General features: G+C 43.4%; 1 protein-coding gene across 6 annotated transcripts in view; it reads left to right on the top strand.

Annotated features, from left to right (window-relative positions):
* Window positions 1-16,235, top strand: part of LEF1 (lymphoid enhancer binding factor 1) — a 124,955-nt gene extending 108,720 nt beyond the window's left edge. For 3 of the 6 annotated variants that reach the window (XM_039468020.2, XM_039468018.2, XM_003929467.4), the window contains 2 exons: window positions 72-112; window positions 15,030-16,235. In XM_039468020.2, the coding sequence (XP_039323954.1) occupies window positions 72-106 (35 nt within the window). In that variant the 3' untranslated portion in view covers window positions 107-112; window positions 15,030-16,235. The remainder of the gene's footprint in view (window positions 1-71; window positions 113-15,029) is intronic. The other 3 variants (XM_039468019.2, XM_039468017.2, XM_074396538.1) reach the window with 1 other exon arrangement.
* Window positions 16,236-25,421: the final 9,186 nt, after the last annotated feature.

The raw sequence follows: 25,421 nt of genomic DNA, 5'->3' as shown, positions 1-25,421 counted from the left end.
TAGCTACTACATATTTGGAATGTACAAAAACCTCATCAATAAAAATTTGTTAAAGACACAATTTTCTGCAGGTACAGGTCCAAGAATGACAGCTGCCTACATCTGAAACATGGTAAGAACGACTCTCTGGTCCTACTGCTGACGTTAGTTGTTATAAAAAGAGGCACTTGCTTGTGAATCTTCTTGCTCATATTGAGTTCATTCAGCATTGCTCCTTAAAGAGGAGAACTCAGCAAAATCAAATTCGCGCTTTAAAAAATCTGATGGTTTTTATACCGGCTATATATTTGCAATATAGTATGCTTTTATCTTTTCTGTCCTATCCCTTTTGGCCCATTTATTCTTTCTCCATTTCCTTTTCCCAAACTCCTTCTTCTAAACCATTTCTTACTGGTAAGTGGTAAATTGGCCTGCTTAAAAAAAGAACAAATGACAACAAACAGTAAGGCAAATGCCATCTTACTCAGCAAATCCAGGGTGGGATTGAGGAGCACTGTTTTAGCCCAGAACTCAAAGTTTTTGCTCAGTAGAGATTTTTTTTTTTTCAATTGAAATCACATGTAGTCACTCAAAAGTAATTTATTTGTGTCTGGTCAGAAGGCTACATATGCTTTATATTTTTTTCTATTAGTAATATGGCATGGGCACTTATTTAACTGTATTTCTTCTATCAAGTATTTCTCTTTATTGTTAACCATTGCTAGATTTCACTCTAGTATGTATAAGTAATTTATTTCTTTTTACTGTAATTTTTAAATTTATATCCACATGACCCCTAGCCCGAGGAACCTGAAATTGTGACTTAAGGCTTGGTCTTTATTAAGCTTTGAATTAGCAGTATGTGTACATGTTCTCCTGGTAACAGTTCTCAAAGGAGCTGTCTTTGGTTGTCCTCTCTAGGAACCCACATCCAGTCAATCATCAGGTCTTCCTGTCCCTGCCTCTGGGGCCTGTCTCGAGGCTTGTCTCTCTCACACTTAGCACCGCCACGGCCCTGGTTCGGGTGCTCAGACTTTCCAGCTGGAGTACTGTAATGCACGTTAATCATTTTTCTGCCTCCAGACTTTTCTGTCTACCATTTCATCCTTTACCTTGCTCCCAGAAGGATTTCCTGCAACTCAGATTGTGTGTCACTTCCCGACATGGTAACAGTCGGTACTTCCCATCGGCTGAAAGATAAAGCACCCAGCATTTAGTGTGTGGGTCTGCCCCGCCTTGCCCCTGTGGTTTTGCCCCCAGTCACTCCTGCTGTCTGCCTCTCCTCACTTTCAGCCTAGCCATTCTGAGTCCTGTGCTCAGTCCAAACAAAATTATCAGCAGTTCCCCACATGGCCGGAGGGCACCGCACATGCTGTCCCTGAGCTTCAAAACCCAATTCCTCTACAGAGGAATGGGTAGACCTGTGCAGTGTTTCTTGGGATAAGAGTGTTCTCTTGCAGTTCATTTGGTCCTTGACTAAACTAGGTGGCCTTCACCGAAACTTTTAGAACTGAATTTTGGTGCTGAGTTTTCAAACAACTTGCCCAAAGGTGCCAGCAGAGATTTTGGTACCAAATAGATCTGAATTTTAAATCAGTTGATTGCCTGAGCAATCTACTTCAGCTTTTTAATCTTCATTTTTCTTACCTGGAAAAAGGGAATATTGATACCGACCCCCTGCGGTGGTTGACGTGCAGGATCTGCCCGCGGCCGGCACACAGTTGGAGCCCAGGCAGGTCCCTTCTTCCTACTGAGACCTAAGTCAATTGCCCTCTCCTCTGTGAAGCTTTCTTCATCTTTATTCAGATTCCCCAGGTTTTTCCAAATCCCATCACTGTAGTTTTATGATATCAAAACTCTTCTAAACTAATTCTGAGTGGCAAGCTTTCCTCCAAGTGAACAGAAGATCATCCCTTCATATAAGATCAAAAACTAATATAATCATTTTAACTTAGTGGCTATTAGTCGAGAACCTCTTCTGAGCCAGCCACCTGGCTTGGTTATGAAGCACAGATAGGATGTAAGCATGGCTGATGACCCCCACCTCAGAAGCTCATGGCTTCATAATAGAAGTAAATCTAGTAAAAATCACAAAGTTTTTTTTTTGAAAAAAAAAAAAAAATTGTTTTAATTACTGAACACTTAGGAATGGCCAGAAGGTTTTCATGTTCTGCCTCTAAACAGAAAGCCCTCAAAAGGGCAGTGTGCTAAGGACTGGCACCCAATTTACTTCACTTCTGTTTGCACCAAAAATCTGTGAAGCTAATTATTTTTATTAAAAATCATGCAAAAATGTACTTTGTATTTCAGAGCCTGGTACTCAATTTGGTGTTCTTCATGATTAGCATCCTATGGTATTTTAGATGTAAAAGGTAGCTATTTTTGTCCTAAAGTGTATCCCAAGCATCTTTCTCCAGAAAGTCACAGGTGTCATTGTGCTTTCTTGTCACTTATTTATATATTTTTAAGGTTAAGATGTTACCTCTGTCCTGCACAAGAAAAACAGAAATAACCCTTTCTCTCTGCCCTGCACCTCAAAAACATTCTCAGGCCATCCCGCCGCTGGTGAGGCTCCAGTTGGTTGAGCTTCCTGTAATTAGAGTCTCTGGTGTTGCCCTCCCTCTCATTCCCGGAGCAGTCATGCAGCCTTTGAAGTCACTGCCCTGCACACCATCCGAGTTTGGAGACCAGAACTGGCAGCTACTGGCTAAGAACTGTACAGTAGAGAGGAGCTCAGATTCACCTTCATAAAGATTTCCATAAATTAGACACGATAATATTCCTGTTGCACCCCACCCCTTCCTTTGTAGGAATTTGGAAACTATTCTCTTTGTGTTGTAGCTGACTTGTTTGGTCATGATTCAGCATTTATTGAGCACGTAAGATAGGCCCTGTGGAGACTTGTATGACCTGGAAATAGAGTGTTGGATGGAGCAAAGAAGGTCCCTGTTGTCACAGTGTTTGTTATATTGCTGTGAGGGTAGTTGATTGAAAAAACAAACAGGAAAATATAAATAAGATAATAAAAATAAATTAGGGGGTAACTTGGGGGTCTGCTTTTAAGTTGGTTTGAAGAGGTGGCAGTCAGAAATAACTACTATTACCACATAAAAATGGAGGGGTCTTCTGTTCTGTAACAGAGCCCTGGCAAAGAAATGAAAGACAAAGGGAACACAGCATCATGTTATGGAAAGAGCAGAGCCCAGGAATGAGGCCACCCAGTCTCTCAGGTTAGCGCTGGTGTAAATTGCGTAGCCTGGGACAGGTCACCTAAAGCCTCTAGTTTATTGGTGTAAGTGAAGGATTGTGCCCAGCGGCCTCTGAGATCCTTGTCGGTCTCTCCCTCAAGTCCAGCTTTCTGGTCTGCTTTGCTTTTGTGTGGTCTGCACTGCCTCCCAGCGTTATTAGAGGGACTCAGATCTCTTTTTAATTTTCTAATTTGTAGTCATCATTCTATGTCTGAGTGGCTCTGTATTACTATAAATCCTCTGCATGACCTTGAAAATGGCTTATACGTGACGAGGTTGTTCTTCAGTTCCTGTACAGATCATCCCCTGTTCCCCTCCTTCCTCCCCAGGATGGCTGCCTCACATCCTGGGATACTAGATGCATTGCCTCTAGTTACAAGTTTTGGTTTTCTGCTAATATAATAATACGGTTCCTTGTTTGCCATACTACAGTCATACTAGTGCTGGCCTCACCTTCGAAATAAGCCAGAGACAGATAAAATACTTGACTAGAACCAATCCTACAGGGTTGGCATGGTGGCTCATGCCTGTAATCCCAGTACTTTGGGAGGCTGAGGTAAGTGAATTGCTTGAGCCCAGGAATTTGAGACCAACCTGAGCAACATGGCAAGATCCCTTCTCTACAAAAATTAGCTGGGTATAGTGGCATGTGCATATAGTTCTAGCTACTGGGGAGGGTTGAGGTGGTTGGATCTGTTGAGCCTGGGTTGTCAAGGCTGCGGTGAACCAAGATCGCACCATCGCACTACAGCCTGAACAACGGAATGGGACTCTGTCTCAAAAACAAGTCAGTCAAAGAGTGTGATGTGGAATCTCAGACAGCTGGTTTTCAATTCTGAAGGGAAGTTGCCGAGTAAAGGTAAAGCTAGGCCAGATGCAGTGGCTCATGCCAGTAATCTCAGCTCTTTGGAAGGCAGAGGTGGGAGGATCACTTGAGGCTAGGAGTTTGAGACCAGCGTGGGCAGCACGTCGAAACTATGTCTGTACAAAAAGTAAAAACCATTAGCTGGCTGTGGCGACACATACCTGTTGTCCCAGCTACTCAGGGGGCTGAGACTGAGAATAGCTTGGACCTGAGTTCAAGGCTCCAGTGAGCTATGATTGCAGCACTGCACTCCAACCTAGGTGATGAAGTAAGATCCCATCTCTCAAAGAAAAACGAAAAAACAAAAAACGTGTGTTTTCACTTCTTAAAAGATACCATGGGTTTCATCGAAGCGTTCGATGGGCAGTGCCAGCGCAGTGGCTGCATGCAGCCCAGTGTAGAGATTGACTCCTGAACAGTGCTTTGTTCCTGGTTGTGTTTCTGTCTCCCTGAGTGTTTCTACTTTTGAACATTATAAAAATTTTCACTCTGGTGACGTCAGATTAAAACAAATAAATTACCATTAACGTGGTCTCAACCTTGCGGAGAAACTTTTAGGAAAATTGGAAGTGAGATCCCTAAACGTCATTCCTCCAGGTTGGAGATGGTGGTCCCCAAGCTGCAGGATCTTTCGGACAGACCAAATTAGTCCTTTTGGCTTTTTGGACTAACTTGTCATTTGTGGGAATGCTGGGAGCCCAGGGCCTCAGGGGATGAGACTGCACACACTGTCTGGGGTCCAGCTGAAAGGCCGGTGCCATGAACGCTAATCACTTGTTTCCTCACCACACAGACATTTAGTGAGAACTGCTATAAATCCTGTTAGGCGGTGGGGGTGCTTGCAAATGAGACCCTGTCCCTTCCTGGGGGAGCTTCAAGTTTAAGAAGATACAGACATAAGTGGGTAGTTATAAAATAGTATGTTTTATGCTGTGAAGAAGTGGCATGCTGTGCCTTACATAATAATAAAGAGAATAAGAAATATGTAAATTGGAGTGAAATCAAGGAAGGCTCCCTGTAGTAGATGGCACACGAGCTGTCAGGTTGGTGGTGGAATTTGGGGGTTTGATAGCACAGTGGTACAGCTGATGTGAGTTTCCAGTGTTTGAGTATGTGTTGATTTGGAATACCACCTTAAATATTTGTCAGAAGTTAGAGATTAGTATCAAATAACTTTGCTTTCTTCCTGACTTAAGATTTATATGAGATTAAAGAAGTAAAGAATTAGAATTTTTGAAATGCTAGAGAAAATTATGACTGAGTTTACCAATTAAAAAATAATTTTCAAAATTGGTTTATTAATATTTACTTTATCAAAACAAATACAAAAAGCCTACCATCTGTAAATTATATAGGTTGAAAAGTTATATTTCAATTTATTTCCTTTAGCTATATGACATAAAAGAGTTATTTTAAAAGTAGGAACAGACTACTTTTAAAAGATTTTTTTAAAAGGCCCGATGCAGTGGCTTACGCGCGTAATCCTAGCACTTTGGGAGGCTGAGATGGACGAATCATGAGGTCAGGAGTTCAAGACCAGCCTGGCCAACATAGTGAAACCTGTCTCTACTTAAAATACAAAAAATGAGCTGAGCTTAGTGGCAGACGCTTGTAATCCCAGCTGCTCAGGAGGCTGAGGCAGGAGAATCGCTTGAACCCAGGAGGTGGAGGTTGCATTGAGTCAAGATTGTGCCACTGCTCTCCAGCCCAGGCGACAATGTGAGACTCTGTCTCAAAAAAAAAAAAAAAAAAGGAAAAAAAGATTTTAAAAAATCTCTGGTTAAACACACTTTGCTAAATAAAAATGTCAGCCTTTATTTCCCTAGGGTCAGGAGATGAGCAGGAGAGGTGCTAAGCTCAATATAGTAGTTAATGTTCAGTGCTTGGATTTACATTTTTAGAAAGACTGTTTCTGGCTTTTTGTGTGATGGCGATGTTTGACAGCCTGATGAGGTGGTGAAGGTTTGAGAACTTGGGTCTCCTGGGTCCTGTGAAGCTGTCCTCCAGAGCTGACAAGTTGCCGAGTGGGAATAGAAGCAGCATCTGGACCAGTGAGAGGACTGCAACCCTGAGGGTCTGCAAGGAGCTGTGTCTGGTGTCCAACATTTAGCCCTGTCCTCTTAGAGCAGCCAGGGAGTGTTAATATTTTCAGTGGTCTCATTGAGAAAAATATTTATTTTCTATGATTTTTGAAACGGTCTCATAAGTTTGACACTTTTGCCTAATCTTTGTTCCAAATTCTGTTCCACAATATAGTCACCAACATGAAGTATCAGTAAGCTTCTAGGTTGGTATGTTTAGTTAGAAAACAAAGCCAGGTTCTTAAAAATTAAAAGGAAGTTGGAGGCACCTGAAGAACTCTTCAATCTTGTCCACATCTCAAAGTAAAAATTAAGGCTTCAGCAACTAGAAAGAGAAAAAATGCATCCTGTATTCCATTCTTTATCTTTTGTAACATACTTAGAAAGCACCCCAGCTAGAATTGTTACCAAACAAGCAGAAGAGCCCTGGGGATTCAGAACTCTTGAGGAGGAAATCTACCTCTAAGGAGAGGAAGGGGGTTGTCAAACTGGGGAGAACCAAGCGTCCCACGGCAGCCCAGGCAACATGTGGCTGCACAGCTCCCCTAGGGCACAGGTCGGCATCTCCTGGGAAAACGTCTGCACCCTGCTCAGCACTGTCCCACGGTTGGCCTGCAGTGGTTTTTTGAATAGTGGCTTAGCCCCATTTGGGGGGACATTGTGCCACCACTTTACCACAGTGGCGAGGTCCTGTGGAAGCAACTGCTGGTGTGCTGTTTATCTTGTATGGATTGCCAGATCGCTGCCTAGGAGGTGGAGGTTGTGGCGGCCCGGAGAGGCTCCCAAATGCATCTTTCCAGGGAATGGTCCAGTCTGAGGTGACAGCCTTCACGTGTCTTCCTTCGTCCTTTTATGCTTGTGTTCACAAATCCCTGTGATACCTGTCACAGACTAGTAGGAAAGGTACACAGAATCCACAAGGTGATGACACTTGACTACAGGTAAGCTAAGGCTTGGTCTCATTGTCTTAAATAGCAGTGGCGGCATAACGAGAGTGTGCTTAGATGGAATGACACATGGACTGTGGGTTTTCACATCCTGGCCGTTGCTCCAGGATCCCTAGGTGCATTCATGGGAGCCTTTTGATTGCAAGTGCCAGAAACAAACCATGCTCACCTAAGGAGAAAGGGGAAATTTGTTTTAACGATATTAGAGCATCTTGTGGAAACCAAGGACAGTAGTGCAGTTGGGCCAAAAAGAAGGGTAGAAACTGGAAAGCTGTCCAGACACTTTTCCTGCCTTTCCCATCTGCCCCTCCCTGAAAATCACTTTCTTCTCTTCGCAGATTGACTCACTCAGTTCTTGGAGCCATATGTTCAGAGCATTCAGACTATGTGCTGTTACAGTATCATCTCCCAAAGAGACAATGATTCTTTCAAAATTCTGTAGAAGGGACTCTGGTTAGCTCAGCTTGGGTCAAACTTCTGTGCCAATTCATAATCAGCTGTGGCCAGAGAATGTCACATTGTACAAAATGGCCGTCAGGAGATCACTGCTCTAACAGCATTGGAGTTGGGATAATGGAGAGGAGAGATGGGCAGCCGACAGATGTGCACTGTAGCTGACTAGTAGGCTGTTGGTTGGGGTGGTTTTATCCAGGCAGCTGGGTGTTAGTGAAGAAATTGGGTTAGGTTCATATGTTCAGTGAAAGCTTTTAAGAATGGGCAGTATCCCTTCCATCAATTCTCTTTTCTCCTTAATGATCAGAAGAGCTAGAATTGTGTTTAAATTGCCTTGGGAAGCAGAAATAGAGAAACAGACTTCAGGTAGCATTTTCGATCAGATGCCATTAAAAAAAAAATGACAGCAGAGGAAGAGAGATATATGAGGTTCAATAAAACCCTCTTGAGATACTTCATGTTTAGTATTGTTCATGAAAACTGATAAAATGGAATTCAGATCAATGCACTAGAATAATTTATAGAATTAAAAAAACTGTTTTGAACAGAATTTTTTTTTTTTTTTTGAGACAGAGTCTTGCTCTGTCACCCAGGCTGGAGTGCAGTGGCACAATCTCAGCTCACTGCAACCTCTGCCTCCTGGGTTCAGTGGATTCTCCTGCCTCAGCTTCCCGAGTAGCTGGGACTACAGGCACATGCCACCATGCTTAGATAATTTTTTGTATTTACAGTAGAGACAGGGTTTCACTGCATTAGCCAGGATGGTCTCGATCTCCTGACCTCATGATCCACCCATCTCGGCCACCCAAAGTGCTGCGATTACAGGCATGAGCCACCATGCCTGGCCTTGAACAGATTTTAATGGAACTTTTTTCTTACTGAGTTATGAGGAACTGTGTGGAAATGGGCCCTTGTGGATAATGGAGTTTTTCAGAGAACCTATATGGTTTACATCTTTAAGTGTCAAAACATGTAATTTTAAAAAATACTTTTGGATACAACTCTGTCTTCTTCAGAAGAGTACATTGAAATTGATTTGAATACGAATACCTCATGCCATTATTTTACAGTGCATATCACATATGCTGCAAGGAGTATATAGTGGTATATATAATACTATTCTAAATGACCCCAAATAATGTGCATTTTTAAGAAAGTGCTTTTTAATAATTCCTTTGTGGCTTCCTTTTCCATTTGGGACTAAACCCGCTGCCCACAGAAATATGTTTCTTCTGATCTGTATGGATTAAGGAACCAAAAATGAAGCTTCATTGAATCATATATAAATTAAAAGTAAATGGGGTCTGAGTTGGGGTATAGAGGGTGGTGCTCTTTAAGAAAGGCTAAGATGTGCTACTTTTGTGCATATTCATGACATTATTATAATACCTTGAGGTCATTTGACCATGTTTTTCCTTGGCAGTGTTCTTCATAAATGAAGCTGTTGTGTTACTAAGAGCCAGATGAGTGGGGAATCCTGCTGCTCATAGCTGTCTATGACCTTTAGCAAAGTAACTTTATTCTTTTTGACAGAATGAGAGAAAAATTGAAAGCATTTCAGTTGAACACTGCTGTTCACTTTTTGGCTTAAAGTTTACATCTAGTCTAAACTTTTCTAAATGCTTAGATATCGTTTTTGTGAATCTAGCTTTTTTTTCTTCTGTGAGATTACTCTATCGCAGTTAGCATCGCACTTTTAGAAACATTCTGTTTCATAAGAAATCTTTTAATTATTTGGCAGAATACTCTGTCGGTCTTCATTTTCTACCAGAAGTTCTGTAATAGTATGAATCTTGCTTGCTGCCCCAAATGTGTTGCATGAAGTTGGAACAGCAGAAATACAGGTCCAACCTGTATGGACCACCTGTCACACCCTGGGGGCTTTAGTAGATGCCTCTGTGCGTGTTGCCTCCTCTCGTTCTGTAGCAGGCTTGTTGGAGGTGGGGTTGGGGCAGGGACAGATCTCAGTCCTATCTGAACATGAGAAAACATCACTTGTCCAGGGTCACGCTGCTGGGTCCGCAGGGTGAATTACCAGCAGCTCTGAGCCCCGGTTCTCCATCCTCTGCTGTTACTGCACTCCCGGTGCTGCTTCAGGGCGCCTGCCTGGCACTCGTCCGGCACTATACATATGTCTCCCACATCCTACAGCACACCTGATGAGGTTGAGCAGCTTGTTATCTTCACTTTACAGATGAGGAAACATGTTTGGCACGTTCAAAGTGCATGCCTAAGATTTACAGGTGATAACCAATGGACCCAAGATCCAAACCCAACCCAGGACTGTCTGTGCTCAGAGCCCACGCTAACCCACACAAGTTATCACGTCCCTGCATTTAACCAGATGCACAGGGGCACACACAAACGTGGGCATAACCGTGGAAGGGCTTGGTTTGAAAAAAAAGAAAGACAAAAGTATGCCCTGATCCTGTCACCTCATTTGTTGAAGGTGAACTTCACATCTTTAGTGTGAGAGAATGTCTGTTGAGAGAAATGTGGATTGGATGGAGAGTCTGGAGGTGAGTAGATGAGGGAGGGCTACCTCTAGCTAGTTATCGTCTTTCGGAAACACTTCAGCTGACAGAACTACAAAGGGCTTTTGAGGCTCTCTCCTTCAAAACTTGCTCAAGAACGTTTTTCCAGTGTTTCCAGTGGTAGGAAGATTTAGCGGTCATGACCTGCACCAGGAGGTCCGGCCTGCAAACAGGACACATGTCCTCACAGAGGACACAGACACAGAGGGCTAGGTTGACCAGGAAAGAAACCAATAACTACAAAAAAATTCCCCTGAAGTAATTCATTAATGGTCACAGGCCTGTCTCAAAGTCATCTTGACATTGCTGAAGTCTGGTTGAGCTGATAATTCACTCTGAATAGCCACAGGGGAGGAAGCCACACAGGTCAGCCTTGCGTTGGTAGAACCTGAATCCAGGAGTGGCCAGTGACCCGTTTCCTCCCACCTCCAGCGTCTGGGAATCTTTTTGCCTTAGAGCTTTGTGGTTAGGGGACTAACTAACTAGTCTTGAATGCTGGGACTAAGGAGTCCTTCAGCTGCAGAAACAAAACTTAGCGTTAACCTTCCTAACTACACATTTTCATTTTCCTTTTTCTCAAATGTGGGGTAATGTTTACTGTCAAGGAGCTGAAGCTGGCTTTTGTAGGTTATATTTCCAATCTTTGAGACTTAACTTTGAAAGTTAACCTACTTGTTTGATTCTCTTTATTGTCCTTCAAGCAGAGCATGGTATTTTGGGGGTGGCTGCACTGTTACAGATGTAGACTGCCTCCATAAGGATGCAGAAGCAGTTGCCTAGGGAGGGCAGACAGAATGATGGAAGGTAGGAAGGAGAGAAGAAAGTCAATGATATTTAGCTCCAAGGTATGGTGGAGAGAGCTCATGTTGAGCGTGCAGAAGCTCATTCTGCTGCCCAGTAGCTGGGTGACTTTTGGCAAGTCATTGAACCTCACACAGCCTCAGTGTCCTTATCTGTAAGTGGGTGGGAAGATACAAACTGTAACGACGATTATGTGAAATTCTGAAGTGCACGTTCCAGTGCCTGACAAATCTGTGCTCAGCGGACAATGCTTTTGTTCATTCCCCCTCACCAGCTTCTTACAGGCAAGTCCACCTTCAAGTCAATGAGTGTTGATCACCACTTTTGTGGTCCCAGGAGGACTGGGGAACAGCCTGGCACTGAGACTCTCTCGGAGTCACCTTTGGCGAGTCATTTTTTGACCATATACCTCAGTTTCTGCTAAAACAACAGGATTAGACTAGCTTTGTCATGCTTGATTTCTGCTCTAGAAGCCCGTACCTGTCTTCCTTCGTACACATATGACATTGTGTAACAGGAGAGTTAAAATTAGTTTTTCCCAAGTAGTAAAAATGGAGACAATTGGCATGAGGTGTGTGGTGTGCTGCTGGAATGCAGTTTTTGCAAGTAAAATCCGTCGATCTGTTCCCCTCTCGTAGAACCAGTCTCTATTATTCTCCCTTCAAACTGCACATCGTTTAAGGCCCCTACCTCTTGTTAGTGGCATTTGAAAGTGGCGTACGAGGAAGAGGAGGATGAAGGAAGGGTCTCTTATTCCAACTCACTTTTTTGGTATCCTCACCAATTCTGAACAAAGAAGTGATATTACATGATGGGGCAGGGATGCATTTTGTTTCTGGAAACCAGCTTCGCTGCCCCTGCCTTGGCCTGGACAGCTTGAGCCCTAGTGGTACCCTGACAAGGCTGGCCCTGGCCTGCTCCTGACCTTTCACTTCGCCACCCCAGAGCTCACCCATAGGCTTGTCTCCTTGGCCCTCCCTGCCAGAGGACAGCCTGGGGAAGGCTGAGGAACCCCCAGGACATGAGCTGGCCAAGTGCTCTGCTTTTGGTTAGATTTTACATTTGTTTGGGCGTAGAGAGAAGGAATTTCCCCCTTTCCCTTTCTTTACTCCTGAGTCAGGGTCTGTAAAGCCCTGCTGGCCCAGGGTCAGTGCTGTTGATCTCCCAGAAACAGGCCCACTCTTGAAATCTTTAGATTCACCTTTATTACTTGGGCTCTTAGTAAGGGACTCCACCCATTTGGGTTCCTGGCTCCATTTGGTTGGTGGGATATTTTGTCAAGATTGGAATTTGGTCCAGGAGAGCATCGGTGGGGGTGGGGGGTGGGGTTCGGTTATACGGGGTGGAGTGGGGTCTTGTGCTGCCTTTGCATCCACAGTACAAATGTGTGGTGACTCCTGGTGGAGGGAGCCCAAGTCCGAACATATGTAAGATGGGCCTTGCTGCACTCCCTTTGAAGCCCAGCCGCAGCCGCAGCCGGGGAGCAGTAATTGCTGGCTTTGATTGCGCAGACTTCACTGGTGGGTTGGGCTGTGCTGGGGCTCGCCTGGCCTGGCCCAGCTTCAGCCGCAGCCCCCCAGTGAAGCCTTAGATGTGGGAAAGCTCCAGCCTCTGGAGCCTCATGCCTGTGGTTTCTTGAAAAGAATCTGGACTGGACCTGTTTTGTATCTGCAAAGCAACACCAGGCCCCCATTTCTCCCATTTGGAGGTAAGACTTGGTCTCCCCTGACATCCCTGAATTTTAAAAGAGCCACCAGGGACAAACTGCCTCATTTGATAGTGAAGGAATTTTTTTGCCTCTTTTTTTTTTTTTTTTTTAAAGCACTAGTTATATTATTAGGAAAGCATCCCTGGAAGGGATTAGTTGCTTTTTGGTAAGCAACTGTACAGAGGATCTCTGATGCCAATTTTCCAGGAGAATGTGCAAGGTGACCCCATGGAATAAGAAAATAACAGGTGGGAAAATGTGAGACTATGGAAAGAAATGACTTTATTAGGAGATACAGATTCTTTCTAGGCAAGTGACATATCCTTTAGGTAAATGGCCATCTCTGGGCACCCATGTTTGTGTTAATCACTATCTTACCACTTGTACTCAGCTTAAGAAGACAGGAGGAGAAGGCACCCTTAGGTAAGGCAGTGAAGGGACAGGAAGACTCTGGTTGAGCCGGAAGTACAGGGTGCTGACTGGAGATGTCAGCCCTGCTTGAGAATGGGGCCACAACAGGGCCATGGAGTTGTCTGTGCAACCCTTGGTACTTCAGGGTTCACTGTGCCAGGCAGTGGTAGGATGGCCCAACAGAAGGACAGGTTGTCCCCTCAGGCGTTCCTGGCTGCCAGTGGCCAGTTTACAATGCTTGTCTCGGGCACTAGTCTAGGACTTCAAGGCCAGGCCTCATCAGGAAACTAAATGTTTTCATGTCAGACTGACAGGAAAACCTTCCCAGGAAGAACAGCCTGGACCAAGCCTTTGAAAATCTGTGATGCAGAATTATAATGTAAATAGGAATCTGTGGGGTGCCCTCTCTCCCACCCCAGGCTCCGCTAAAGCCCTGTTTCTTTCTCTATGGAAAGGCATGGTCCATCATAGTGCTTTGATCCTCCTACGTAAGGGATCCATACCTCTGTTAAGTTAAAGTATCAACATGCTGTAGTGTTTTCCTGTTAAGCAGGGAATGAATGGTTAATTTTCCCAAGAGAATAGGAATTGAAACGGTCATTGAAAGACCTCAGTTGAAATCATTCTGTGGCTGATTTCCTCCTATTTTGCTTTTGTTGGTTGGTTGGTTTTTGCATTTTCAGTAGCTACCCAGATACACAAATAGCTTCTTTGCAGTTCCGATCATTTTTAGGGGCAGCATTGGGCGTAATTGGAATACAAATACTGGCTAACCTGCTCGCAGGGCTCCCTCTGTGCTGTGCACTTTGTAAGCACCTTAAATATAGGAGCCAAACCTCCTTTCAACAGCCTGAGGGGCGGGTGTCCTCGCACTTCCCATCCCTTAGGTCACCATCCTTCTGTGCAAAGTACTTCATGGATCGTAACTTGCCATCCAGAGTTTTGTATTCATCATTAAACTATGCAGAGCTTCCTTTTATTTATCTTTTCTTTTTCCATTCAAATGGAAGCGTACAAGAATCCACTATTATTTAGAATGAGTTTCTAAAAGGAAACTTCTGCTTGTAACAAGGATGGCACAATTAGAGGCACAAAGAGTTGGGATTCATCTGAGGCTGTCGAGGGACCCAGGTTGAGAAGGTGCTTCCAGCATCGCTGCCACCAAAGGAAAGCAGCCGCGGAAGCAGGTGCTCTCTGGAGTGGAGGAACGGAGCTTTGCCGTGCTTTTACTTTCCTTTTGTCTTTGTCTCATCTTATTACAATGTTACATTTTATTTTTAATCACTTTTTTAAAAAAAATCTCAGATTATTAAAGCTTTGGGGATGTGGGAGTTCTTTTTTGAAAATCATTATCATGACCAATATCTGGCAACATTACTTTAACATACTTGATGAGTATCCTTTCCAAGGCTAATATTAGAGATCCTAGCTGTTAGGAAAGGAAAAAAAAATCTTGAAAATTGTAAAGTCTTAAGCAAAAAGGGAGAGATTTATATCTCCTGGACTGTGAACATGAGTGGACAGAGCACATAGCATCATGGGAGTTGGCAGTGCGCTGGGTAGTGTGAATATGTCTGTCCTATGCAGAATCATACAATGGCTTCCCACAGTGGACTAGAAGCACCAGACACTGCAGAATGACACATCTTTCCCTGATCTGGCTGTGGCCCGCCTTCCCTGTTTCTGTTTGGCTCTTTCCTACTGGTGTTTTTCAGACTTTTTTTTTTCTTTTTACCATGACCCAGAGTATTAGCTACATTTCACATCATAACTCTGTGCATACATATACATGGAACCGAAGTAAAAATGTCACTGTATTAACTCTGTAGTATACTCAGGATTCTTGGCTGCATAGAACAATTTGTTTTAGCCATCCGTCCTCAAATCAACGAAATGGATTAATTGCAGAGGTTATAAAACATGTACAGAATGGAATAGAAGTTATAATCTAAAGACCTACAGCAAATTCATATTAATAGCATTTCATTTGTTCCTTCTTGAGGTGGAAAACGAAGCTCATTTCCAACGTACAAAGCCAAGGCAGCGACCCCAGGACCTCTTCTGGAGATGGAAGCTTGTTGAAAACCCAGAGTGTCTCCACAGCCTGCCCAGTCGACCCCTAAGGAACACTGACACCAACTTTACCCTGAGGTCACTGCTAGAGACGCTGATCCATAAAGACAATCACTGCCAACCCCCCTTTTGTCTACTGCGAGAGCCAAGTTCCAAAATAAGGCATAAAGATTTTTTAAAAGGAAATGTAAAAGCACATGAGAATGCTAGCAGGCTGTGGGGTAGCTGAGCAGCTCTTCTCCCCTCATCTCTGTGTGCACTTCCCAGAGCATCCTGCATCCAAACCGGTAACCTTTCGGCAAGGACAGTGACTTGGCTGCATTTGCCTGCCATGCGCAACTGGAGCCAGCAACCAGCACGTCCATCAGCACCCCAGTGGAGGAGCTCGTGGAAGAGTTCCCTCTTTGTTTCTGTCTTCATTTTTCTTTCTCTTCTCTTCTCCTACAGCTTTTATTTAACAGTGCAAAATGATCAGTTTTTATTTTGTTTGTTTGTTTGCTTTTTTTAAACTTGAATTTTTTTAATTTACACTTTTTAGTTTTAATTTTCTTGTATATTTTGCTAGCTATGAGCTTTTAAATAAAATTCAAAGGTCTGGAAAAGTTTGAAATAATGAAATAAAAAGAAGCCTTTTTCTGAGATAGCTTGTCCAATAGGTGGCTTCTCTGTGAATTGCCTGTAACAAATAGTGGCTTCTCCGTCCTTGTAAGGTGTTCGATAGAGCTAAATAAATGTAATAGCCAAACCTACTCTGTTGGTAGCCATTGGCAGCCCTGTTTCAGTTTATTTTTTCTACTGTTTTCTTTTCTTTTTTTAAACAGTAAACCTTAACAGATGCATTCAGCGACTGGTTTGCAGTGAATTTTCATTTCTTTCCTTCTCACCCCCTTGTAAAAAGCCCAGCACTTGAATTGTTATTACTTTAAATGTTCTGTATTTGTATCTGTTTTTATTAGCCAATTAGTGGGATTTTATGCCAGTTGTTAAAATGAGCATCAATGTACCCATTTTTTTTTTAAATAGCAAGGCACAGCCTTTGCCCAAAACTGTCATCTAACGTTTGTCATTCCAGTTTGAGTTAATGTGCTGAGCATTTTTTAAAAGAAGCTTTGTAATAAAACATTTTTAAAAAGTGTCATTTTATTAAGAGTGAAGTTCCTGATAACCTAAAATTGGTAATGAACTAAATCCACAGGCCAGGACGGAGCTGGTTTGTAAAGAGGAGCAGCCCATGACAGAGTGGTGCTGCTGCTGCAGCCTTCTCCAGGGACAGGCCAGCAGCAGCGAGACAGGGGCAGCCTGCCCTGTCTCCTAGACATGCCGTCCTCAAAAGCACTTGTATGGTTTGGGCCTCTCCCTCCTTTTCCAGATGTAGGTATGAAACAGGGTTAAAGGAAAAAAGAGGGTTGCCAGGATTCAGTTGGAAGTGAGTCCTTTCCTGAGCACAGATTCTTGTGGGCTCCCACCATCTTGGTGTGCTGCTCATTGAAAGTGCGCAGGGTCCACCTCTCTTCATAGCTCATTGGTGTTCAAACTGGGCTTCCACATCGTGGGGTCTCAGTGGTGAAAGGAATGTCTTAACACCCCCACCCATTTTCCCAGTCACCATTTTCTAAGTCTCGAGTTGTATGTCATAATTTTTACTTTACTAGTACATGTTATAAGTTGGTATCTGGTTAGGAAAAACTATGTTTTAAAAGTGAATATGTCATGGTCTTCCACAATGGTTTTCTATCCTTTGAGCTACTTTGAGAGCCATGATCACTGGTCCAACTTAAACCTCTCTGCTGAAATTCTAGTTCGATTTCCCCTTTCTAAGCTTCAGTGCAGCTGGGGAACAGCTGGCTACCATACTTATAATAACCCTCCTCATACTGTACTTGAAGATTGCCATTAAATCACCCCTCAAATTTCTCTTTTCCAGGCTAAGTAATCCCAATTCCTTGAACCTTTCATCATCAGTCCTTTAATCATTTTCATTACTATCCTCTGGAAACCTTCCAGTTCCTCTTCATTTAGTCCTAAACTTGAACCAGGAAAAAAACAAGTATTATGTTCAGGGGACCTACTTGTTATAAAGGTTTCATATTCAGCCCTGGCCAGAACTTCATATGAAAATTCTCTCTCTCGGAGCTCCTTTTCTTAACATGGATAAACCAAATAGTTTTTAAAAGCAGTCTAAAGCTGCCACCATGATCTTTTGGGGAGTTAACTAAAAAATCCAGCAAAATAATAAAGGAAGTGACAGTGAAGCATTTCACCAACACATGGATGGGCTCTTCTGGATCTTGAGAGAAAGCAATTAATAATAAAAGTCTGTTCATCAAGGTAACAGGCGTTGCAGGATCTGTACCTGAGACTCAAGGCTTGACCAAAGCTCACTCAACTCTTCTTTCCCTTGGTGTGCGGAGGCCATGCCCCGAGTCTCAGGTGTTTATACCCTGCTATGTCCAAATAATCCATTTCTTTCAACTTTACAAAGAATTAGTGAAGTTGAAAGAAATGGGTTGTTTGGACCCTCAGCCGGTTCTTTCCACAAACTTGGTCCCTTCCTAGTTTCCTGTATTTCTTCCAGAATAATTTTTCCCAAATAACTTTGATGTCAGTGCACAGTGCTCATTCTTGGGTCATTCTGCCCAAATCCTGCTTTCTGTAGGCAGCAGTTCTGGGGGAGAGTCAAGAGTCCCCCTAGAGATAGGGATAAAGGGGGTGTCTGTGGGGAGAGGGACACTCTTCTGGCCACTATTGCTGTTTGATCTTGAAGGGTTTTGGCCTCCTTCCCTACAGCGAACTCAGAGCTGAATTGTGTGCCAAGAAGAGGCTAGGTCAGCCTTCTTTCTGGGAGTGAAGCCTTCTCTGAGGTCACAGCTGGCCTGCAAGTCCTTATGAAGGGGTGTTTTCCTCCTGGTTTTAGTTTCGTTGCTAGGGCTGCTGGCAACTACCTGTTTAGCTGGAAGGCGACTTTGAACTGTTTCATGACTACAGTTGTCTTAAGTATTATACAGTAATTTTTTCCTCTAGTTTGTTCTAAGGCTGCAACAATATAGAAGCTCTAATAAAGGGCCTGTGAAAAATAACAAGATGTCTCTGTGGCTGTGCTTTTAAAGAACGGTCACGAGGGAATAATGCACAGTTCCGACAGAGAAAAGGCACCCAAAATCCACCTGATGTAGTAGTTGTTGAAAAATCACATTTACCACTTCTGCCACAGAATATGATCTTCCAGGAGTGGAAGATGAAAACTTTAAGAGCTGCCCCGTGAAACCCAACTTCTAAAGATACACACACATGAAAATGTGGACTACTTTTTAATAGAAAAGAAAATTTGATGGCAATTAAGTATCTTCATACTAACGGAAGGATGTCACTCTGTGTGCCATTTATACTGATGTATTGTGGGAAAAAATAAGATCATTGGTTTTCTTGGCTATAATTCAGTGGATATGATTCTGGAAGTGGCTGTTCTAAATTTCTTCAACTCTCTTCTGAGAGGACTTTATCATCTTTACTCTGCAGCCAGGCGTGTCTCAGGGAGAGTGCACCAAGGTGACTCAAGTACACCTCTAAGCAGGGTGTACCAACAGCAGCTATTTAAACATTAACATGAATCAAAGTAAACTGAAACTGTATACATCTTAATTAATAATTTATAGTAAAACCTGAGACAAGTGATAACTGTCTACTTGCCTTTATTGAAGAAGCAGTGCTAATGTTGTTTATGGCATTGTTCATCAACAGTAAACTGGTGTTAAGTAATAGGTGCATTCATTCAATACATTTTTACTGAGCACTTTTTAATGGGCTATGCTCAAATTACTGGACACCAGAAAAATGTTTTCTATTGTCTGTCTGCTGTAGGCATATAAGAAATGCCTACTGTCTGCATTGGTTATAATGTGCAAGGGTCCTTTTCCCTGAACGGTAATTTGGACTTAACCCAGGTTATATCAGGAAGGAGGTGGCACGGTGGGGAAAGCCTAGGTTTAGCGTCTGCAGACCTGGACAAAGTCTACTCAACCCACCATTGGGAACTGCACACTAAACCCCTCTGGGCACACTTCCTCATGGGCTAAGGTATCACAGACCTCTGCCAGGGTAAAGAGAGGCAAACGAGAGAGAAGCCTGATAGGAAGTGACTAGTAATTTCCCCTTGAATTATTTCATAATGTGTTAGAAAACATGCTTTTTTGTCTAGGGCAAAAAATGTCGTTTATGTATTACCTTGCAGCCATAGAACATGTGAGCATAATTCTGCCCAGAGAAGCAGTTGGTAATAGGACTAAGCACTCTGTTTTGGAGTCAGGATCACGGAAGTACTTGTACAGAAGGGGCAGAGTTTGGATTTTATTGGGTCATCTACACTGATGTGTTCATATAACTATTTTTCTTCATATATAATAGCTTAAGCTGTTACCAGCTAAATTAATTAAAATTTTCATCTCCACTAAATAAGTGAGAGAAATTGGTAGAAAAATTATTTGCCAGATGGAATGAAAACACTGCATACAAATAGATGTCATCACACATCACCTTACCTGTTTTCTCTCTCGTCGCTTTGGAATTCGTAGACATTTTCTCTTCTCCATCTTTAACTTGTCTCAGAATCTGAACTCAGTGGAATCACCGAATTATATTCTACACTACAGTGATTTTTTTCCCCAACAGGAAGATGCATGAGGAAACCTCAGTAAAACAGAGCCCCACAAGTTGGCCTAGTTGTCATTACAGGTCCTTTCAAAGTTAGTTCGGTCCCACTGCTCAACGGTAGGAAGGCAACAGTGGCTTTAGAGTCTCGTCTGCCTTCCACGCTCAGCCCTGGAGACACACTTCAGCGCTGCACAAAGCCAGGGCTGTGCAGTGCTCACTGCAGGCCTCAGCAAAGCCTAGAGGTGCTTTTTGAGCAATCTCATCTGCTCGCCACATGCTGGCATCTGGTACAGGCTGTGCCTGCTTTGCTTCTCAGGTTCCAGTTAGCTGTGGCTGATCTTTCCTCAGTGCCTTGTCCTAGAGAGTGCAAACCCATCCAGGCGGCAGCCCTTACAAAAACCACGCTACTTTCAAGTGCTTTCCACCTGAATGAAAGACAACATTGTGGCCCCTGCAACTTTTATACTCAGATTTGTTTAGATTGTCTCTGTTCTTCCCCAGGCCTTTGCTCCCCAGAACAGCATCTCTCAGACCGGATGATGAGCTCTTTAGCTGGCAGGGATGAGGATGTCAAGGGGTGATCAGGGACCATGGGGTGCAGAGTCCCACGGAGGCAGTGGTTAAATGGGAAGGGGCAGGCACTGCAAACTGCAAATCATGGGAATGAGATGTGCTGTCCTCTACTGGCATTTGGGATTAACTGTGATTATTTTAATAAGGGGATGTATTTAATAAAGGATATATGTGAGGGTGCACACGTGCATGCACACATACACACACAAGACTTAACAATCAAGATAAAAGTATTAATACTCTTACATTAGGCCTGTGACTTGTGATAACATTGTGCTGGCTAGTGGCAGAATCCACCACGAGACTGAGCGCTGAAAGGGTAGCTGGTTTTAAGCATCCTGTGTGTGTTGTTCACTCTGACTAGAGAGAGAGAGAGAGAGAGAGAGAGAGAGAGAGAGAGAGTGTGTGTGTGTGTGTGTGTGTGTGTGTGTGTGTGTGTAAGCTTAAGTCTCTGCCTGATACGTAGACTTTGGGGTTGGACAGACCTCTTCCATTCCACCTCCTTTGGTCCTACGGCACATCGGTGTGGTGAAGGGATAGATTCCGCAGCACTCCCACCCTTTCCTACAACTTGAATATTAAGGCTAAAGGGCTCCAGAAAACAACTTTCCCAGCAGCATATACCAAAACCTCCACACAGCTCTGGAATGAGGCAGTCGGGAGCCGTTGAAACTGCCTCAAGTAGAAAATTCCGTTTCTCAAATGTCATTCTCCCTCACTACTAGTTTTAGAGGCATCCCAGTTGCCTGTCTTCTACACCTGCAATCTGAGTGAAGAGGTCAAGTGGCTGTTCAAGAGCAGGCAGCGAGGGCAGAGTTCTTATTATACTTACTTGCCTGAGAACAGACTACATTTTCTGGTGGAATATTTCAGTAGCTACATCTATAGAAGTGAGGCTGAGGTGTCTTGGTGAAGTTTATCGATATCATGTAGGCCTGCATTGCTACGCTGTCATCCAGATAAGTTCTACCTCGACAGACTAATTTTTTTCTAAGAGATGGGGTCTTGCTATGTTGCCCAGGCTCAACTCAATCTCCTGGGCTCATACAATCCTCCACCTTAGCCTGTCAAGTACCTGGTATTACAGGTATGCGCCACCACACCCAGCTTGACAAACTATTGTTTAAATTAACTATGGTATCCTCTCCCCTCCTTGATGATGAATCAAGAGCAGCTTGAATTTGTTTCAACCCTAGGGGCTATCCTATTGCTCCCTTTGCTAAATAATAGACCTAGTAGGGATTCACTCCCACAATTTTGTTCTGAAGAAATCTTTAGGAGTCACCTAATGTCATTTAAGACTATGTTACAGGCCAGGCATGACAGCTCACGCCTGTAATCCTAGCACTTTGGGAGGCCAAGGCAGGTGGATCACTGAGGTCAGGAGTTCGGGACCAGCCTGGCCAACAAGGTGAAACCCTGTCTCTACTAAAAATTAAAAAATTATCTAGGTGTGGTGGTGAGTGCTTGTAATCCCAGCTACTAGGGGGGCTGAGGCAGGAGAATTGCTTGAACCCAGGAGGTGGAGGTGGCAGTGAGCCGAGATCGCATCACTGTAGTCCAGCCTAGGTGACAGAGCAAGACTCCATCTCAAATGAATAAACAAATAAAACTACATTACGGTAGAGTGAAGCATCATTCTGCTCCTGTTCAGATGCCACCACTTCTCTAATTATCATGTTAGGAGAATCTTGGGAACTTCTCTCCCACACACTTGCTGTTTTTCTGGGGTCTTAAGTCATCCAGTCTACTGCTCACACATAACATGCAGCCTACCTGAGCGACAGCAACCCCTTTCTGACTAGCCCCAACCAGCGCCTTTCTGAAAGTGTGGGAAGACCTTTCAGAGGAGCTGTAGGGTAGAGTGCAGAGCTCCAGCACTGGGCTTTTTGCCAGGTGGCCCAACTGCTTAACTTCTGAGACTCACTCTTCCAAGACTCGGGCTTGTTCTGAATCTTCAGCCTACTCCCCACTGCTGTCACATGTTCAGGGCTGTCATGTGTAACCCTAGTGAACACAGGTTACTGGGCCTTCCTTTACAATTGGCCTCTAGATGCAAGGCAGCGTGCTCAGCACTTGAAACCTGCTTCACTCCGTCCCCAGCAACCTATGGCATAGGTTCCATCCTTATGCTCATTCTTCCAGATATACCCAGAAAACAAATCACTTTTCGAGGTTACATAGGTAAAGACAGTGGAACTGAGAACTAGAACCCAAGTCGGTTTAATTTCAAAGCTCAAGCTAACAATTAGTTGTACTGGTTAATCCTGCAGCAGCTACAGTTAGTGATTTTCATTAAAACATTGAATAACATCAGTATCAATGCCAGGATTCTCTGCCTTTCAGGAGTTTTGCTCTGCCATGTCAAATAGTAGCAAGAACAAGATGCTAAAATAGACGTTAAAACTGTGATGATGAAACACTGAGATCAATTTAAAAAATAGAATTTACACAGCCAAATGGGTTCTTTCAAAGTATAGTACTGAAAGCACAGCCATGATTTCACTGTTCAAAGCATTTTTTTTCAGATTACTATTTATGTAGCATCAATGCCTGTTTACAAGAAAATTAGTCTCATAAAATTATAGCCACACCTTGCATTTTTGGTAGACTTAATGAGTTACTTAGGTTGAAATGTTAAAGGGATTAAAATCAAGGTGGGACAAGACAAAAGCTTGTTTCGAATATGTGAACAGTACAACTCACAAAGGGAAAGCATAATTAGTGTATGTTGTTATATATAAGCCGTGACGAATATAGTAGTTGTACCCTCTCCAGTGATGACTGGTTGAATCTCAAATGCGTTTCTGAAAGCTGACGTGTTAGTGAAAAAACTTACTATTCAATGGCACCCAGTGGAGAGTCATTTTCTAACACCAGATTTGTACATGGTAGTTTCCCAGTTCCAAGACCTGGTTCCACCTTACCCCACGCTGCGTCACTGCACAGTTCCCAAAGTGGAAATACACTTTACGACTGATGTCAGAAAAACTAACCGCCCATTTTCCCCTGAAAAACTACTACTAACAGTGAATCTTAAGAACATTAAAGGGCCATGAATTTTATTTTACAAAGACATCTTAGTGTTAAAACGATCCTTCAGAGAACTCCGTTTTACTAAACAATTGAAGTATAGGTGATGGCTATGCTCAGAGGCGCACTGTCTTTTTCAGCAAGTCATCTCATACGTTGCCTGGTTTTCTTTTTAATATCAAACTCACTTGTATTATAGATGAATAAAACTATCACTAAGAAGAAGTACAGGAAAAAAAAAAATATCCTCTTGGATGGGCGCGGTGGCTCACGTCTGTAATCCCAGCACTTTGGGAGGCCGAGGCAGGCAGATCACCTGAGGTCAGGAGTTCGAGACCAGCCTGATCAACATTTTAGTCTCTACTAAAAATACAAAATTAGCTGGGCGTAGTGGCACATGCCTGTAATCCCAGCTACTTGGGAGGCTGAAGCAGGAGAATCACTTGAACCCAGGAGGTGGAGGTTGCAGTGAGCCGAGATTGCGCCACTGCACTCCAGCCTGGGAAAGAGGAGTGAAACTCTGTTTCAAAAAAAGAAGTATCCTCTTGACCTAAAACTTGGTTCTGACTTTCAAATGTCATAAAAGATTTATGATGGTTAGGAGGCAAATCTGAGGAGGTGGGGAGAACCAAGAGCAGTGACACCAGACCCAGCAGCACTGCCAGGACCCACCTTCCCTCTTGAACAAATGCTGCCAAAACACAGTGGAGGATGATGCAAGGCACCTGGGGATCTCACTAAGCCTCGCTTCCCAACCACAGACTGAAGCAAATGGCAGCAGCAGGCCTATATTTGGAAGCAGAGAACCTGACTGACATGACTTTCCTCCCCACTGCCCTACGAGCTCTCCATGGCAAGCAGCTACATTCACCTGAGAACACAGAGACTTGGAGTTGGGAAAGAAAAGCCACTCGTCACCTCCCACGTCTGAGGAAAGGATGTTCAATATCCCTTCCAGGTCCCAAACATGGTGCATGGAAAATACTTTTTGAAAACGATAAAAGGATGCTGAGAGGCCAGGCCTTCTGACTATTTGGTAGGCTTAAAGTGCATTTTAAAACACCAGCCAGAAAGACTGCTGCAGCCCCCACCCTCTCATCCTGGCAGACTGATGGTTGCACTGCTGAGTTATATCTTTCCTGGAATTCAGTAATCAAGAAAGAATCCTGCCATTTCCAGGACAAGGATCTGCATCCTATGGGGAATCTGGTGAGACAGTAAGGAAGTAAGGCCCCCTCTTAGACCCAGGCCTCATGTCAAAGGTCAAGAGCCAGCCTCAGAAAAAGCAGGGAGCTGCCAGACCACAAGGGTAACCTTTAGTGATGGAAATGCGGGTGGCCTCACAGGTGCTTCCTTTTGTTCGTTAGGCAGGGTTTTATAAGAATAACCTAAAAGTGTCCTACCCAGGTTCTGTGTGTGGTAGAAATGTACTGATGTATTTATTTTCCCACTATGCTATAGATTCAAATTTTTTAAAATTAATAAGTTCCCTTTTATCAGTCATAAAATGAAGAAAATAAAATCCCTCAACTATTAGAACTATGATCAAGGACATCAAACAAGGACGCCCATTTTAGGGAGAGTCCTAACTGAAAGTTTGGGTCTAAGATTTTCAAATGGGCTATTTTGTATTTCATTTTATCAAAACCTAGTTCTAGGCGAGGCTCTGCTACAAAATGTCGAAGCTTTTGGGCATATCACTTAAGCTTTCTGCTAATGAGGTTACTGGACCTTAGGATTTCTGATCTCTTTCCAACTCCAAAATTCTATCTTGGAGGACACTTTCTCAAGCCAATGATTAAAAGAAGCTTACGTTACACAGTTTCACTTTGTCGGCAAAGAAGAAACAGATGTTCCTTAAAAATTGTTCTCTGTACCCTTCTACTGCTTTTCCGGTAAGAAATCTCGCAGCGACAGCCACAGGCAGGTTTCACACAAATGCCTTCACCTGCCATTCCCTCCCTGTTGCTCCCACTTTAAAAATTAACAGCAGGTCAAAGAAGATGGGAAAGAGTTTCTGCCTAAATTATCAACTTTTTACTTTTATAATCATTTGAGTGTATTACAA

The sequence above is a fragment of the Saimiri boliviensis genome, chromosome 3, assembly GCF_048565385.1.
Source record: "Saimiri boliviensis isolate mSaiBol1 chromosome 3, mSaiBol1.pri, whole genome shotgun sequence".
Classification (NCBI taxonomy): Eukaryota; Metazoa; Chordata; class Mammalia; order Primates; family Cebidae; genus Saimiri; species Saimiri boliviensis.
This window is presented reverse-complemented; position numbering and strand designations above follow the sequence as displayed.